The 15182-nt window shown below is 38.5% G+C and overlaps 1 protein-coding gene across 1 annotated transcript in view; it reads right to left on the bottom strand.

Annotated features, from left to right (window-relative positions):
- Positions 1-9889: 9889 nt before the first annotated feature.
- Positions 9890-15182, bottom strand: part of LOC110515190 (butyrophilin-like protein 10) — a 138387-nt gene continuing 133094 nt past the window's right edge. The window contains exons 9-10 of the mRNA XM_090185650.1: positions 10070-10144; positions 9890-9963 (exon numbers count right to left, since the gene is read on the bottom strand). Of these exons, the coding sequence (XP_090041776.1) occupies positions 9890-9963; positions 10070-10144 (149 nt within the window). The remainder of the gene's footprint in view (positions 9964-10069; positions 10145-15182) is intronic.

The following is a 15182-nucleotide window of genomic DNA, read 5'->3' as shown; positions in this document are numbered from 1 at the left end:
GAGGCCAGCAAGATATGGATCCATGAGCTAATTACAGCACAAAACAGAAAAAGTGATCAATAGCCGTTTGTTTTAGTTTATCCAACACACATGATGGAACATTGGTTTCATCACTGCATTTGAAAACACATGTTTTTACCTCCTCTTCTCCACCTGGCCTCTCCCTCTCCTCCTCCTCCTCCCTCTCTGAACCGAGCCCAGAACTGCTGCCTGGTTTTAGGCTTCTCCACCTGGCCTCTCCCTCTCCTCCTCCTCCTCCCTCTCTGAACCGAGCCCAGAACTGCTGCCTGGTCTTAGGCTTCTCCACCTGGCCTCTCCCTCTCCTCCTCCTCCTCCTTCCTCTCTGAACCGAGCCCAGAACTGCTGCCTGGTCTTAGGCTTCTCCACCTGGCCTCTCCCTCTCCTCCTCCTCCTCCTCGTCCTCCCTCTCCTCCTCCTCCCTCTCCTCTCATCCTCCTCGATGTTGAATGCTCCCAGACCCCTTGGGCCATCGAGGTCCTGGTGGAGTTGGCTCAGAAATAAACACATAACGCTGTAGACTAGGTATAGACTAAATATGCACAAACATGTTTAGCCTAATTAAAGGAAATTTGACTAACCATGTGGTGTATTATATAGCCACGGCTTCAGTCTGTCAATTTTAAGCCACTTTGGGCCCCATCCAGATTGCCGGTGGTGAGCACTTGGCCTTACTCCTCCTCCTCTCCTTTTATCTACTCTTCTTTCTTCTCCTTCTCTCAGCTCTCCTCTCTCCTCTCCTCTGTTCCACTCTGCTCTCCTCTCCTCTGTTCCACTCTGCTCTCCTCTCTCCTCTCTCCTCTGTTCCACTCTGCTCCCCTCTCTCCTCTGTTCCACTCTGCTCTCCTCTCCTCTGTTCCACTCCTCTCTCCTCTCCTCTGTTCTACTCTGCTCTCCTCTCCTCTGTTCCACTCTGCTCTCCTCTCTCCTCTCCTCTGTTCCACTCTGCTCTCCTCTCTCCTTTCCTCTGTTCCACTCTGCTCTCCTCTCCTCTGTTCCACTCTGCTCTCCTCTCTCCTCTCCTCTGTTCCACTCTGCTCTCCTCTCCTCTGTTCCACTCTGCTCTCCTCTCTCCTCTCCTCTGTTCCACTCCTCTGTTCCACTCTGCTCTCCTCTGTTCCACTCTGCTCTCCTCTCCTCTGTTCCACTCTGCTCTCCTCTCTCCTCTCCTCTGTTCCACTCTGCTCTCCTCTCTCCACTCCTCTGTTCCACTCTCCTCTGTTCCACTCTGCTCGCCTCTCCTCTGTTCCACTCTGCTCTCCTCTATCCTCTCCTCTGTTCCACTCTGCTCTCCTCTCTCCTCTCCTCTGTTCCACTCTGTTCCACTCTGTTCTCCTCTCCTCTGTTCCACGCTGCTCTCCTCTGTTCCACTCTGCTCTCCTCTCTCCTCTCCTCTGTTCCACTCTGCTCTCCTTTCCTCTGTTCCACTCTGCTCTCCTCTCCTCTCTTCCACGCTGCTCTCCTCTGTTCCACTCTGCTCTCCTCTCTCCTCTCCTCTGTTCCACTCTGCTCTCCTCTCCTCTGTTCCACTCTGCTCTCCTCTCTCCTCTCCTCTGTTCCACTCTGCTCTCCTCTCCTCTGTTCCACTCTGCTCTCCTCTCTCCTCTCCTCTATTCCACTCTGCTCTCCTCTCCTCTGTTCCACTCTGCTCTCCTCTCCTCTGTTCCACTCTGCTCTCCTCTCTCCTCTCCTCTATTCCACTCTGCTCTCCTCTCCTCTGTTCCACTCTGCTCTCCTCTCCTCTGTTCCACTCTGCTCTCCTCTCCTCTGTTCCACTCTGCTCTCTGCTCTCCTCTCCTCTGTTCCACTCTGCTCTCCTCTCCTCTGTTCCACTCTGCTCTCCTCTCCTCTGTTCCACTCTGCTCTCCTCTCCTCTGTTCCACTCTGCTCTCCTCTCCTCTGTTCCACTCTGCTCTCCTCTCCTCTGTTCCACTCTGCTCTCCTCTCTCATTTTCTACTTCCGTCTCCCCTCATTGCTCTCTCCTCTCTTCTGCTCCTGTTCGATTAATTCCGTCAATATTTATCCAAAATGTCAATTTATTTGGCGCGTTTGATCCAGAAAAACACCGGTTCCAACTTGCTCAACGGGACTACAAAATATCTCAAAAGTTACCTGTAAACTTTGCCAAAACATTTCAAACTTGTAATACAACTTTATGTATTTGTTTTACATAAATAATAGATAAAATTGAAGACAGGATGATCTGTGTTCAATACAGGAAGAAAACAAACTGGAGCTAGCTTTCTGGTCACGCGCCTCTATCTAACAGTACACTTCAAGTGACCCTCGTTCAAGATGGCCGAACTTCTTCATTACACAAAGGAACAACCTCAACCAATTTCTAAAGACTGTTGCCATCCAGTGGAAGCGGAAGGAACTGCAAGAAGGTCCCTTCCTGTCATGAGTGGCCTGGTAATGAAACATCAGTAACTCAATGCTTTACTTTAGTCCAAACTGTTGGCAGTGTGTAGACTCAGAAGTGCTAAAAAGTCACTGCCGTATTGCACACCCTTGTTGCCCTTTCTTAAAACCGGTTAGGAAGGGCTTTGAGATTCACACACACTGTCTGTGGTTAAATTAGTAAAACACAATCTGACATCACCTTCCATGATAACTCTTTTATTCTACTGGCGACCTCTCGGAAGAGTTACAGATCATGGAGTTGTTGCCCTAACCCTTCCTAGAATCCCACACTCCCAATCTGGTAAAATTTGTATCGAAACAAAAAATGAAATCATCAATACATATATCACAATCCATTTGGAGTAACTGTCATCCCTCATTAACATATATATTTCCCTTCTATATGCAGACTGAACAAGTACGTCTGCATATTTACTTAAAGACCAGAACCAGGGAACTGGTAAATTACCCTTCTATGTGCAGACTGGTAAATTCCCTTTGTGATTCAAAAACAGCATGTTAATTCAAACATATTCCAATAACTAGTCAACTTAGATTACAACTCTTTATTATTTCCTAATGAAATAATAGAATGTCTAAGTAATGGCACGATTTGAATAGAGACTGGTGTTTTTCATTCATTTTATAATTTAATCCCACCTGTTCTGATCACTTTCCAATGAGATTGATCAGGTCTCATGGGAATGTCATCGACACCTAATAAAATATTTCCTCTCCCTCTTCTTTCCCTGACCTTCTGAAATAATTTAAATACCTTTCAAAAACATTTCCACCCAATTTGAAACTGAATTGTATTACTGGACACTGCTCCACATAATGGAAACAGATGATAATACCTTAACTTCCTGCTCAAATTCCCTGGTGTTACCTAACTATAAAACCAAGCAACATTCATCAGAAACTGTCAAAGAATGTTTCTCATACCTCTACTTCAAATGTCCCACTACCTGCTTGCTTTCAACCGCAGCTAATCTTTTTTTTTACAATCTCAAGGTTTAATCCCTCTACTCATCCTTTAACCTTTTACGGATAGGGGAGACGCGAGCGTCTCAACTGGCCAATTGCTCGGTGAAATGCAGAGCGCCAGATTCAAATAAAATGCTATAAAATTCAAACTTTCATTAAATCACACATGTAAGATACCAAATTAAAGCTACACTCGTTGTGAATCCAGCCAACATGTCAGATTTTAAAAATGCTTTTCGACGAAAGCATATGAAGCTATTATCTGATAGCCTGCGCCATCTGCACTAGCAGTGAAACTTTAGAGCTGAAATAAAATATAAAACATGCATTACCTTTGACGAGCCTCTTTTGTTGGCACTCCAATATGTCCCATAAACATCACAATTGGTCCTTTTGTTCGATTAATTCCATCCATATATATCCAAAATGTCCATTTATAAAGCGCGTTTGATCCAGAAAAAAACAGCTTACCAAAACGCAACGTCACTACAAAATATTACATAAGTTGCCTATAAACTTTACCAAAATATTTCAAACTACTTTTGTAATACAACTTTCGGTATTTTTAAATGTTAATAATCTATCAAATTGTATACGGGGCAATCTGTATTCAATACAAGAAAGTAAACAAACCAGCGCTCCTTATCACGTCTTGCGTAATCCACACTAGTGTCCCCAGTTCCGAGTTGGCCTACTTCTTCATTGCACGAAGGAATAACCTCAACCAAATACCAAAGACTGGTGACATCCAGTGGAAGTGAAAACAAGTTCCTATGAAATTTCCCTTGGCAATAAGAAGTCAGGAAAAATAGAGAGGCAAAACAAAGGTATTCTGAACAGTTAAGTCCTCGGGGGTTTGCCTGTTATATGCACAGACATGATTCCAACAGTTTTAGAAACTTCAGAGTGTTTTAATAATAATAATAATAATATGCATATCTTATATTCTTGGCATGAGTAGCAGGAAGTTGAAATTGGGCACGCTATTTATCCAAAAGTGAAAATTCTGCCCCCTAGCCTTAAGAGGTTTTAATCATGCATGCAGTTCCTAGAGGAGTCTCTCTCCTCATGGCCAGACAGTATAGAGAGAGTGAGTTTCACAGCAGAACAAACAAACCTCTTCCACAGCACCGAACTAGAGAACTGGAACAATGTCCATGTTTTGGAGAATGTGTACACGGTCGGGGGAGAATCCAGTTACGACCGGTCCATTTCGTTTAGACAATACAGCCACATCACCATAACTCTGTTTATACAAGAGTCTCAGTTTGTGAGACTTGCATCGAATTGTTGTATAAAATGAATGAGTAAAGATTAAACTATTTGTGAAATTATGTAATGTGATTATAAACTGTTTAATGAAGGAAACTCCAATTCCCTTTGGAGTTTAAAGAAGTCATAGGCCTGCCCCATGAGCACAGATATTGATCTGGCATCATGGAACAGCTTTTTTTTGTTTTTTTTTTGTTCTGGATATAACCCCCACCTTGGGAATTTCCCTTTAGACCAGCTTACCTCGATTGCCACGAGAGGGCTAAGGTTTGAGTAGAGACCATAAACCTGAGTATAAGCTAAGGTTGTAATGGTTGTTAAAACTCTGAGACTATCAATACCGACAGAATAAGAGCAAATCTTTGATACAAATTACTAGTCTGCAGCGAGGAATTCTATACCATGGAATGCGAAGGCCGACAACCGCCAAAACATCTATTCTATAAGAACATTTCTGAATGTTACTCTGAAGTAGCCATTCTAACCAAAGATTCCAGAGACGCAGAGAGAGGGGCGGATGAACTTCCAACAGAAAGGGCGATTCCAACAGAGATCACGACGACACACTGAGTGTAGATATATACAGTGCCTTGCGAAAGTATTCGGCCCCCTTGAACTTTGCGATCTTTTGCCACATTTCAGGCTTCAAACATAAAGATATAAAACTGTATTTTTTTGTGAAGAATCAACAACAAGTGGGACACAATCATGAAGTGGAACGACATTTATTGGATATTTCAAACTTTTTTAACAAATCAAGAACTGAAAAAATTGGGCGTGCAAAATTATTCAGCCCCTTTACTTTCAGTGCAGCAAACTCTCTCCAGAAGTTCAGTGAGGATCTCTGAATGATCCAATGTTGACCTAAATGACTAATGAGGATAAATACAATCCACCTGTGTGTAATCAAGTCTCCGTATAAATGCATTTCTTAAAGATATCCATAAAAAGTGTCGTTTAAAGTTTGCCACAAGCCACCTGGGAGACACACCAAACATGTGGAAGAAGGTGCTCTGGTCAGATGAAACCAAAATTGAACTTTTTGGCAACAATGCAAAACGTTATGTTTGGCGTAAAACCAACACAGCTGAACACACCATCCCCACTGTCAAACATGGTGGTGGCAGCTTCATGGTTTGGGCCTGCTTTTCTTCAGCAGGGACAGGGAAGATGGTTAAAATTGATGGGAAGATGGATGGAGCCAAATGCAGGACCATTCTGGAAGAAAACCTGATGGAGTCTGCAAAAGACCTGAGACTCTGCTCCAAAGTATTAACTTAAGGGGGCTGAATAATTTTGCACGCCCAATTTTTCAGTTTTTGATTTGTTAAAAAAGTTTGAAATATCCAATAAATGTCGTTCCACTTCATGATTGTGTCCCACTTGTTGTTGATTCTTCACAAAAAAATACAGTTTTATATCTTTATGTTTGAAGCCTGAAATGTGGCAAAAGGTCGCAAAGTTCAAGGGGGCCGAAAAAAGCCCCCTTAAGTTAATACTTTGTAGCGCCACCTTTTGCTGCGATTACAGCTGTAAGTCGCTTGGGGTATGTCTCTATCAGTTTTGCACATCGAGAGACTGACATTTTTTCCCATTCCTCCTTGTAAAACAGCTCGAGCTCAGTGAGGTTGGATGGAGAGCATTTGTGAACAGCAGTTTTCAGTTCTTTCCACAGATTCTCGATTGGATTCAGGTCTGGACTTTGACTTGGCCATTCTAACACCTGGATATGTTTATTTTTGAACCATTCCATTGTAGATTTTGCTTTATGTTTTGGATCATTGTCTTGTTGGAAGACAAATCTCCGTCCCAGTCTCAGGTCTTTTGCAGACTCCATCAGGTTTTCTTCCAGAATGGTCCTGTATTTGGCTCCATCCATCTTCCCATCAATTTTAACCATCTACCCTGTCCCTGCTGAAGAAAAGCAGGCCCAAACCATGATGCTGCCACCACCATGTTTGACAGTGGGGATGGTGTGTTCAGGGTGATGAGCTGTGTTGCTTTTACGCCAAACATAACGTTTTGCATTGTTGCCAAAAAGTTCAATTTTGGTTTCATCTGACCAGAGCACCTTCTTCCACATGTTTGGTGTGTCTCCCAGGTGGCTTGTGGCAAACTTTAAATTACACTTTTTATGGATATCTTTAAGAAATAGCTTTCTTCTTGCCACTCTTCCATAAAGGCCAGATTTGTGCAATATACGACTGATTGTTGTCCTATGGACAGAGTCTCCCACCTCAGCTGTAGATCTCTGCAGTTCATCCAGAGTGATCATGGGCCTCTTGGCTGCATCTCTGATCAGTCTTCTCCTTGTATGAGCTGAAAGTTTAGAGGGACGGCCAGGTCTTGGTAGATTTGCAGTGGTCTGATACTCCTTCCATTTCAATATTATCGCTTGCACAGTGCTCCTTGGGATGTTTAAAGCTTGTGAAATATTTTTGTATCCAAATCCGGCTTTAAACTTCTTCACAACAGTATCTCGGACCTGCCTGGTGTGTTCCTTGTTCTTCATGATGCTCTCTGCGCTTTTAACGGACCTCTGAGACTATCACAGTGCAGGTGCATTTATACGGAGACTTGATTACACACAGGTGGATTGTATTTATCATCATTAGTCATTTAGGTCAACATTGGATCATTCAGTGATCCTCACTGAACTTCTGGAGAGAGTTTGCTGCACTGAAAGTAAAGGGGCTGAATAATTTTGCACGCCCAATTTTTCCGTTTTTGATTTGTTAAAAAAGTTTGAAATATTCAATAAATGTCGTTCCACTTCATGATTGTGTCCCACTTGTTGTTGATTCTTCACAAAAAAATACAGTTTAATATCTTAATGTTTGAAGCCTGAAATGTGGCAAAAGGTCGCAAAGTTCAAGGGGGCCGAATACTTTCGCACGGCACTGTATATATGATTAACCCATGTGCGTGTCCAGTAGCCTTCACAAGATCAGACATGGCCCAGACAAGTCTTGTTGGTTTACCTTGCCTAATCCACACAGATTCTGCTTACGTTCTGTTTTTTATATGTCCAATGGTCAATTCCATGTTGATCTAGCTTTGTACACTCACATGGGCTTCAGCCTTCATTCTGCTTACACATGTCTAATATTTCAACTTATATAGATTGTTCTTTCTACTTCAAAGAGAACAGTATAGCTACTGAGAATCATCAGACGACTGGAAAATCTCCAACAAACTCTGTGTTGTTTGTGTCACACTGCTGTGCTTTATCTTGACCAGGTCGCAGTTGTAAATGAGAACTTGTTCTCAACTAGCCTACCTGGTTAAATAAAGGTGAAAAAAAATGAAAATAATTGTTTACATTGCACATTAACTACATAGTTAGTATACATTACAAATTAAATACATAGTTATTGTAAACATTACAAATTAAATACATAGTTATTGTATACATTATATAGTGTATATTCATTACACATTAAATACATATTTATTGTATACATTAAGTTAAATACATATTTATTGTATACATTAAGTTAAATACATAGTTATTGTATACATTAAGTTAAATACATAGTTATTGTATACATTAAGTTAAATACATAGTTATTGTATACATTAAGTTAAATACATAGTTATTGTATACATTAAGTTAAATACATAGTTATTGTATACATTAAGTTAAATACATAGTTATTGTATACATTAAGTTAAATACATAGTTATTGTATACATTAAGTTAAATACATAGTTATTGTATACATTAAGTTAAATACATAGTTATTGTATACATTAAATTAAATACATAGTTATTGTATACATTAAGTTAAATACATAGTTATTGTATACATTAAGTTAAATACATAGTTATTGTATACATTAAGTTAAATACATAGTTATTGTATACAATACACATTAAATACAGTATATAGAGTGATTGTATTTAATGTCTGTTCTGCCCACATGCTCATAGTTATTGTAAACATTACAAATTAAATACATAGTTATTGTAAACATTACAAATTAAATACATAGTTATTGTAAACATTCCACATTAAATACATAGTTATTGTAAACATTACAAATTAAATACATAGTTATTGTATACATTAAATACATAGTTATTGTATACAATACACATTAAATACAGTATATAGAGTGATTGTATTTAATGTCTGTTCTGCCCACATGCTCATAGTTATTGTAAACATTACAAATTAAATACATAGTTATTGTAAACATTACAAATTAAATACATAGTTATTGTAAACATTCCACATTAAATACATAGTTATTGTAAACATTACAAATTAAATACATAGTTATTGTAAACATTACAAATTAAATACATAGTTATTGTATACATTAAATACATAGTTATTGTATACATTCCACATTAAATACATAGTTATTGTATACATTCCACATTAAATACATAGTTATTGTATACATTATATATAGTGAGAGCCTGGGGGCAGAGCAGACAAAAAACACAAACATAAAGTAAAGTCCTTCTTTGTTCTTTGAGGTTCTTTGCCTTTTAAGGGATTTTAACCAACAGCTCCAGAAGTCTGCTCATTATAACGGCTGGAACCGAGCCAATGGAATGGCACCAAACACGGAAACCATGGAAACCACATATATACCTGATGATCTGGTACTGCTCTTTGAGGATCTCTGCCTTTTAACCAACAGCTCCAGAAGTCTGTGGATGATGTCATCGTAAATACTGTATAGAATCACCAGGAAATGGATATAAACCCATAACAGACATGGGTAGTAAAACTTCAACAAGTAAAGAAGTAACTACTGAAAGTGGATTATAGAGAACTGACTGACACCTTTATCAGATGACTTTGTCTTACCAAGATTCATATCACTCAGTTATATACTCAGAAACTCAGCTTTGTTAGGTGGGTTAGGTCTCTATAGAAAGTTATAGTCTCTCTACAGTAACTCAGCTCTATATTTATAGTCTCTCTATAGTAACTCAGCTCTATAGTTATAGTCTCTCCATAGTAACTCAGCTCTATAGTTATAGTCTCTCTATAGTTATAGTCTCTCTATAGTAACTCAGCTCTATAGTTATAGTCTCTCTATAGTAACTCAGCTCTATAGTTATAGTCTCTATAGTAACTCAGCTCTATAGTTGTAGTCTCTCTATAGTAACTCAGCTCTATAGTTATAGTCTCTCTATAGTTATAGTCTCTCTATAGTAACTCAACTTCCACCCACAACTTCTCCAGATCATCCTTCAGGTAAAGTCTCCATCTCAGGAGCAGGAAAAGACTCCATCTTCATCCCTGCAATCCCCTCAGACTCTATTAAAGATAGAAAGGATGATTTAGAATGAAGCAACAACATCAGAATAAACAGACAGACTGAACAGTAATTGTAGGAAACATTAGAATCATAAAGACTGATTACTTTGGGAGTCTGTTTCCTGTTGACCTCCTGGAGAGGTGGAGATTGGATTGGATTGGATTGTCTCTTCAGCTTTCGCTGAGGACAAGAACAGATAGTCAGAACACATATAACAGATAGATCAATTCGTGAATTCACCAAATCTACAAATTTAAAGAGTTGTCCACATACTTTTGTATATATAGTGTAGTTAACCAGTGTACTATATAGTGTAGTTAACCAGTGTAATATATAGTGTAGTTAATCAGTGTAATATGTAGTGTAGTTAATCAGTGTAATATATAGTGTAGTTAGTCAGTGTAATATATAGTGTAGTTAATCAGTGTAATATATAGTGTAGTTAATCAGTGTAATATATAGTGTAATATATAGTGTAGTTAATCAGTGTAATATATAGTGTAATATATAGTGTAGTTAATCAGTGTAATATATATTGTAGTTAACCAGTGTACTATATAGTGTAGTTAATCAGTGTAATATATAGTGTAGTTAATCAGTGTAATATATAGTGTAATATATAGTGTAGTTAATCAGTGTAATATATAGTGTAATATATAGTGTAGTTAATCAGTGTAATATATAGTGTAGTTAATCAGTGTAATATATAGTGTAGTTAATCAGTGTAATATATAGTGTAGTTAATCAGTGTAATATATAGTGTAGTTAATCAGTGTAATATATAGTGTAATATATAGTGTAGTTAATCAGTGTAATATATAGTGTAATATATAGTGTAGTTAATCAGTGTAATATATATTGTAGTTAACCAGTGTACTATATAGTGTAGTTAATCAGTGTAATATATAGTGTAGTTAATCAGTGTAATATATAGTGTAATATATAGTGTAGTTAATCAGTGTAATATATAGTGTAATATATAGTGTAGTTAATCAGTGTAATATATAGTGTAGTTAATCAGTGTAATATATAGTGTAGTTAATCAGTGTAATATATAGTGTAGTTAATCAGTTTAGTATATAGTGTAATATATAGTGTAGTTAACCAGTGTAATATATAGTGTAGTTAACCGATGTAATATATAGTGTAGTTAATCAGTGTAATATATAGTGTAGTTAATCAGTGTAATATATAGTGTAGTTAATCAGTGTAATATATAGTGTAGTTAATCAGTGTAATATATAGTGTAGTTAATCAGTGTAATATATAGTGTAGTTAATCAGTGTAATATATAGTGTAGTTAATCAGTGTAATATATAGTGTAGTTAATCAGTGTAATATATAGTGTAGTTAACCAGTGTAATATATAGTGTAGTTAATCAGTGTAATATATAGTGTAGTTAATCAGTGTAATATATAGTGTAGTTAATCAGTGTAATATATAGTGTAGTTAATCAGTGTAATATATAGTGTAGTTAATCAGTGTAATATATAGTGTAGTTAACCAGTGTAATATATAGTGTAGTTAATCAGTGTAATATATAGTGTAGTTAACCAGTGTAATATATAGTGTAGTTAACCAGTGTAATATATAGTGTAGTTAAACAATGTAATATATAGTGTAATATATAGTGTAGTTAATCAGTGTAATATATAGTGTAGTTAATCAGTGTAATATATAGTGTAATATATAGTGTAGTTAATCAGTGTAATATATAGTGTAGTTAATCAGTGTAATATATAGTGTAGTTAATCAGTGTAATATATAGTGTAATATATAGTGTAGTTAATCAGTGTAATATATAGTGTAATATATAGTGTAGTTAATCAGTGTAATATATATTGTAGTTAACCAGTGTACTATATAGTGTAGTTAATCAGTGTAATATATAGTGTAGTTAATCAGTGTAATATATAGTGTAGTTAATCAGTGTAATATATAGTGTAGTTAATCAGTTTAGTATATAGTGTAATATATAGTGTAGTTAACCAGTGTAATATATAGTGTAGTTAACCAGTGTAATATATAGTGTAGTTAATCAGTGTAATATATAGTGTAGTTAATCAGTGTAATATATAGTGTAGTTAATCAGTGTAATATATAGTGTAGTTAATCAGTGTAATATATAGTGTAGTTAATCAGTGTAATATATAGTGTAGTTAATCAGTGTAATATATAGTGTAGTTAACCAGTGTAATATATAGTGTAGTTAATCAGTGTAATATATAGTGTAGTTAACCAGTGTAATATATAGTGTAGTTAACCAGTGTAATATATAGTGTAGTTAACCAGTGTAATATATAGTGTAGTTAATCAGTGTAATATATAGTGTAGTTAACCAGTGTAATATATAGTGTGATATATAGTGTAGTTAATCAGTGTAATATATAGTGTAATATAGTGTAATACTTGGATTTGAACACAACGTCATTTCCGGTCACGACTTGCAGACTTGTTTTTGAGTTGCTGTGCGTTTTGTTGCCAACCTGTTTTGCTACCTGACAAATTTACGGTTTTTACTTTTTAATTACCGTTTATATTTTTGTTTTTTCCTACTCAACTTTTTCACTCCGGACGCTTTATCTGGACACGATTCGTCAGGACCTCCAACAGCCGAAGCTAAGTAGTAACATTAACATGATGCCTTCTAATTGTAGTCGCTGTACTCGCCTTAAGGCGAGGATAGCTGTGCTACAAGCCCAGCTTCAGACGCAATCGCTAGGCAAGGGTAATTTCAGTGTAGGAAAGGATGAAACAGCGTCTGTGCCACCAGTAAGTACAGATAGTAGTATAAATCCCCTGGCACAGTCCCCGCAGCCGGACAACTTTCTCACGGTTTCTGGAAGGAAATGCTGTAGGAACGCTCAACCGGTGTCGCTCATTCAGCCGACAGAAACTTTCAACCGGTTTTCCCCATTAAGCAGCGGGTCGGAGTCAGAGGCCGAGTCTTCTCTGGTCTCTACTCCTCCCGTTACGGGGTCTGAGACGCCGAAGCTTCCCATCATTAGCTCTGACAAATTGAAAACTCTAGTCATTGGCGACTCCATTACCCGCAGTATTAGACTTGAGAATCATCCAGCGATCATACACTGTTTACCGGGGGGCAGGGCTACCGACGTTAAGGCTAATCTGAAGATGGTGCTGGCTAAAGCTAAAACTGGCGAGTGTAGAGAGTATAGAGATATTGTTATCCACGTCGGCACCAACGATGTTAGGATGAAACAGTCAGAGATCACCAAGCGCAACATAGCTTCTGCGTGTAAATCAGCTAGAAAGATGTGTCGGCATCGAGTAATTGTCTCTGGCCCCCTCCCAGTTAGGGGGAGTGATGAGCTCTACAGCAGAGTCTCACAACTCAATCGCTGGTTGAAAACTGTTTTCTGCCCCTCCCAAAAGATAGAATTTGTAGATAATTGGCCCTCTTTCTGGGACTCGCCCACAAACAGGACCAAGCCTGACCTGCTGAGGAGTGACGGACTCCATCCTAGCTGGAGGGGTGCTCTCATTTTATCTACCAACATAGACAGGGCTCTAACTCCTCTAGCTCCACAATGAAATAGGGTGCAGGCCAGGCAGCAGGCTGTTAGCCAGCCTGCCAGCATAGTGGAGTCTGCCACTAGCACAGTCAGTGTAGTCAGCTCAGCTATCACCATTGAGACCGTGTCTGTGCCTCGACCTAGGTTGGGCAAAACTAAACATGGCGGTGTTCGCCTTAGCAATCTCACTAGGATAAAGACCACCTCCATTCCTGTCATTATTGAAAGAGATCATGATACCTCACATCTCAAAATAGGGCTACTTAATGTTAGATCCCTTACTTCAAAGGCAATTATAGTCAATGAACTAATCACTGATCATAATCTTGATGTGATTGGCCTGACTGAAACATGGCTTAAGCCTGATGAATTTACTGTGTTAAATGAGGCCTCACCTCCTGGCTACACTAGTGACCATATCCCCCGTGCATCCCGCAAAGGCGGAGGTGTTGCTAACATTTACGATAGCAAATTTCAATTTACAAAAAAAAAAATGACGTTTTCGTCTTTTGAGCTTCTAGTCATGAAATCTATGCGCCTACTCAATCACTTTTTATAGCTACTGTTTACAGGCCTCCTGGGCCATATACAGCGTTCCTCACTGAGTTCCCTGAATTCCTATCGGACCTTGTAGTCATAGCGGATAATATTCTAATCTTTGGTGACTTTAATATTCACATGGAAAAGTCCACAGACCCACTCCAAAAGGCTTTCGGAGCCATCATCGACTCAGTGGGTTTTGTCCAACATGTCTCTGGACCCACTCACTGTCACAGTCATACGCTGGACCTAGTTTTGTCCCATGGAATAAATGTTGTGGATCTTAATGTTTTTCCTCATAATCCTGGACTATCGGACCACCATTTTATTACGTTTGCAATTGCAACAAATAATCTGCTCAGACCCCAACCAAGGATCATCAAAAGTCGTGCTATAAATTCACAGACAACACAAAGATTCCTTGATGTCCTTCCAGACTCCTTCTGCCTACCCAAGGACGCCAGAGGACAAAAATCAGTTAACCACCTAACTGAGGAACTCAACTTAACCTTGCGCAATACCCTAGATGCAGTTGCACCCCTAAAAACTAAAAACATTTCTCATAAGAAACTAGCTCCCTGGTACACAGAAAATACCCGAGCTCTGAAGCAAGCTTCCAGAAAATTGGAACGGAAATGGCGCCACACCAAACTGGAAGTCTTCCGACTAGCTTGGAAAGACAGTACTGTGCAGTACCGAAGAGCCCTTACTGCTGCTCGATCATCCTGTTTTTCTAACTTAATTGAGGAAAATAAGAACAATCCGAAATTCCTTTTTGATACTGTCGCAAAGCTAACTAAAAAGCAGCATTCCCCAAGAGAGGATGACTTTCACTTTAGCAGTGATAAATTCATGAACTTCTTTGAGGAAAAGATTATGATTATTAGAAAGCAAATTACGGACTCTTCCTTAAATCTGCGTATTCCTTCAAAGCTCAGTTGTCCTGAGTCTGCACAACTCTGCCAGGACCTAGGATCAAGAGAGACACTCAAGTGTTTTAGTACTATATCTCTTGACACAATGATGAAAATAATCATGGCCTCTAAACCTTCAAGCTGCATACTGGACCCTATTCCAACTAAACTACTGAAAGAGCTGCTTCCTGTGCTTGTCCCTACTATGTTGAACATAATAAACGGCT

This window comes from Oncorhynchus mykiss, chromosome 9, assembly GCF_057628025.1.
Source record: "Oncorhynchus mykiss isolate SJ-2025 chromosome 9, ASM5762802v1, whole genome shotgun sequence".
Classification (NCBI taxonomy): domain Eukaryota; kingdom Metazoa; phylum Chordata; class Actinopteri; order Salmoniformes; family Salmonidae; genus Oncorhynchus; species Oncorhynchus mykiss.
Note: the sequence above shows the minus strand (reverse complement) of the source record. Positions and strands in the feature narration are given on the sequence as shown.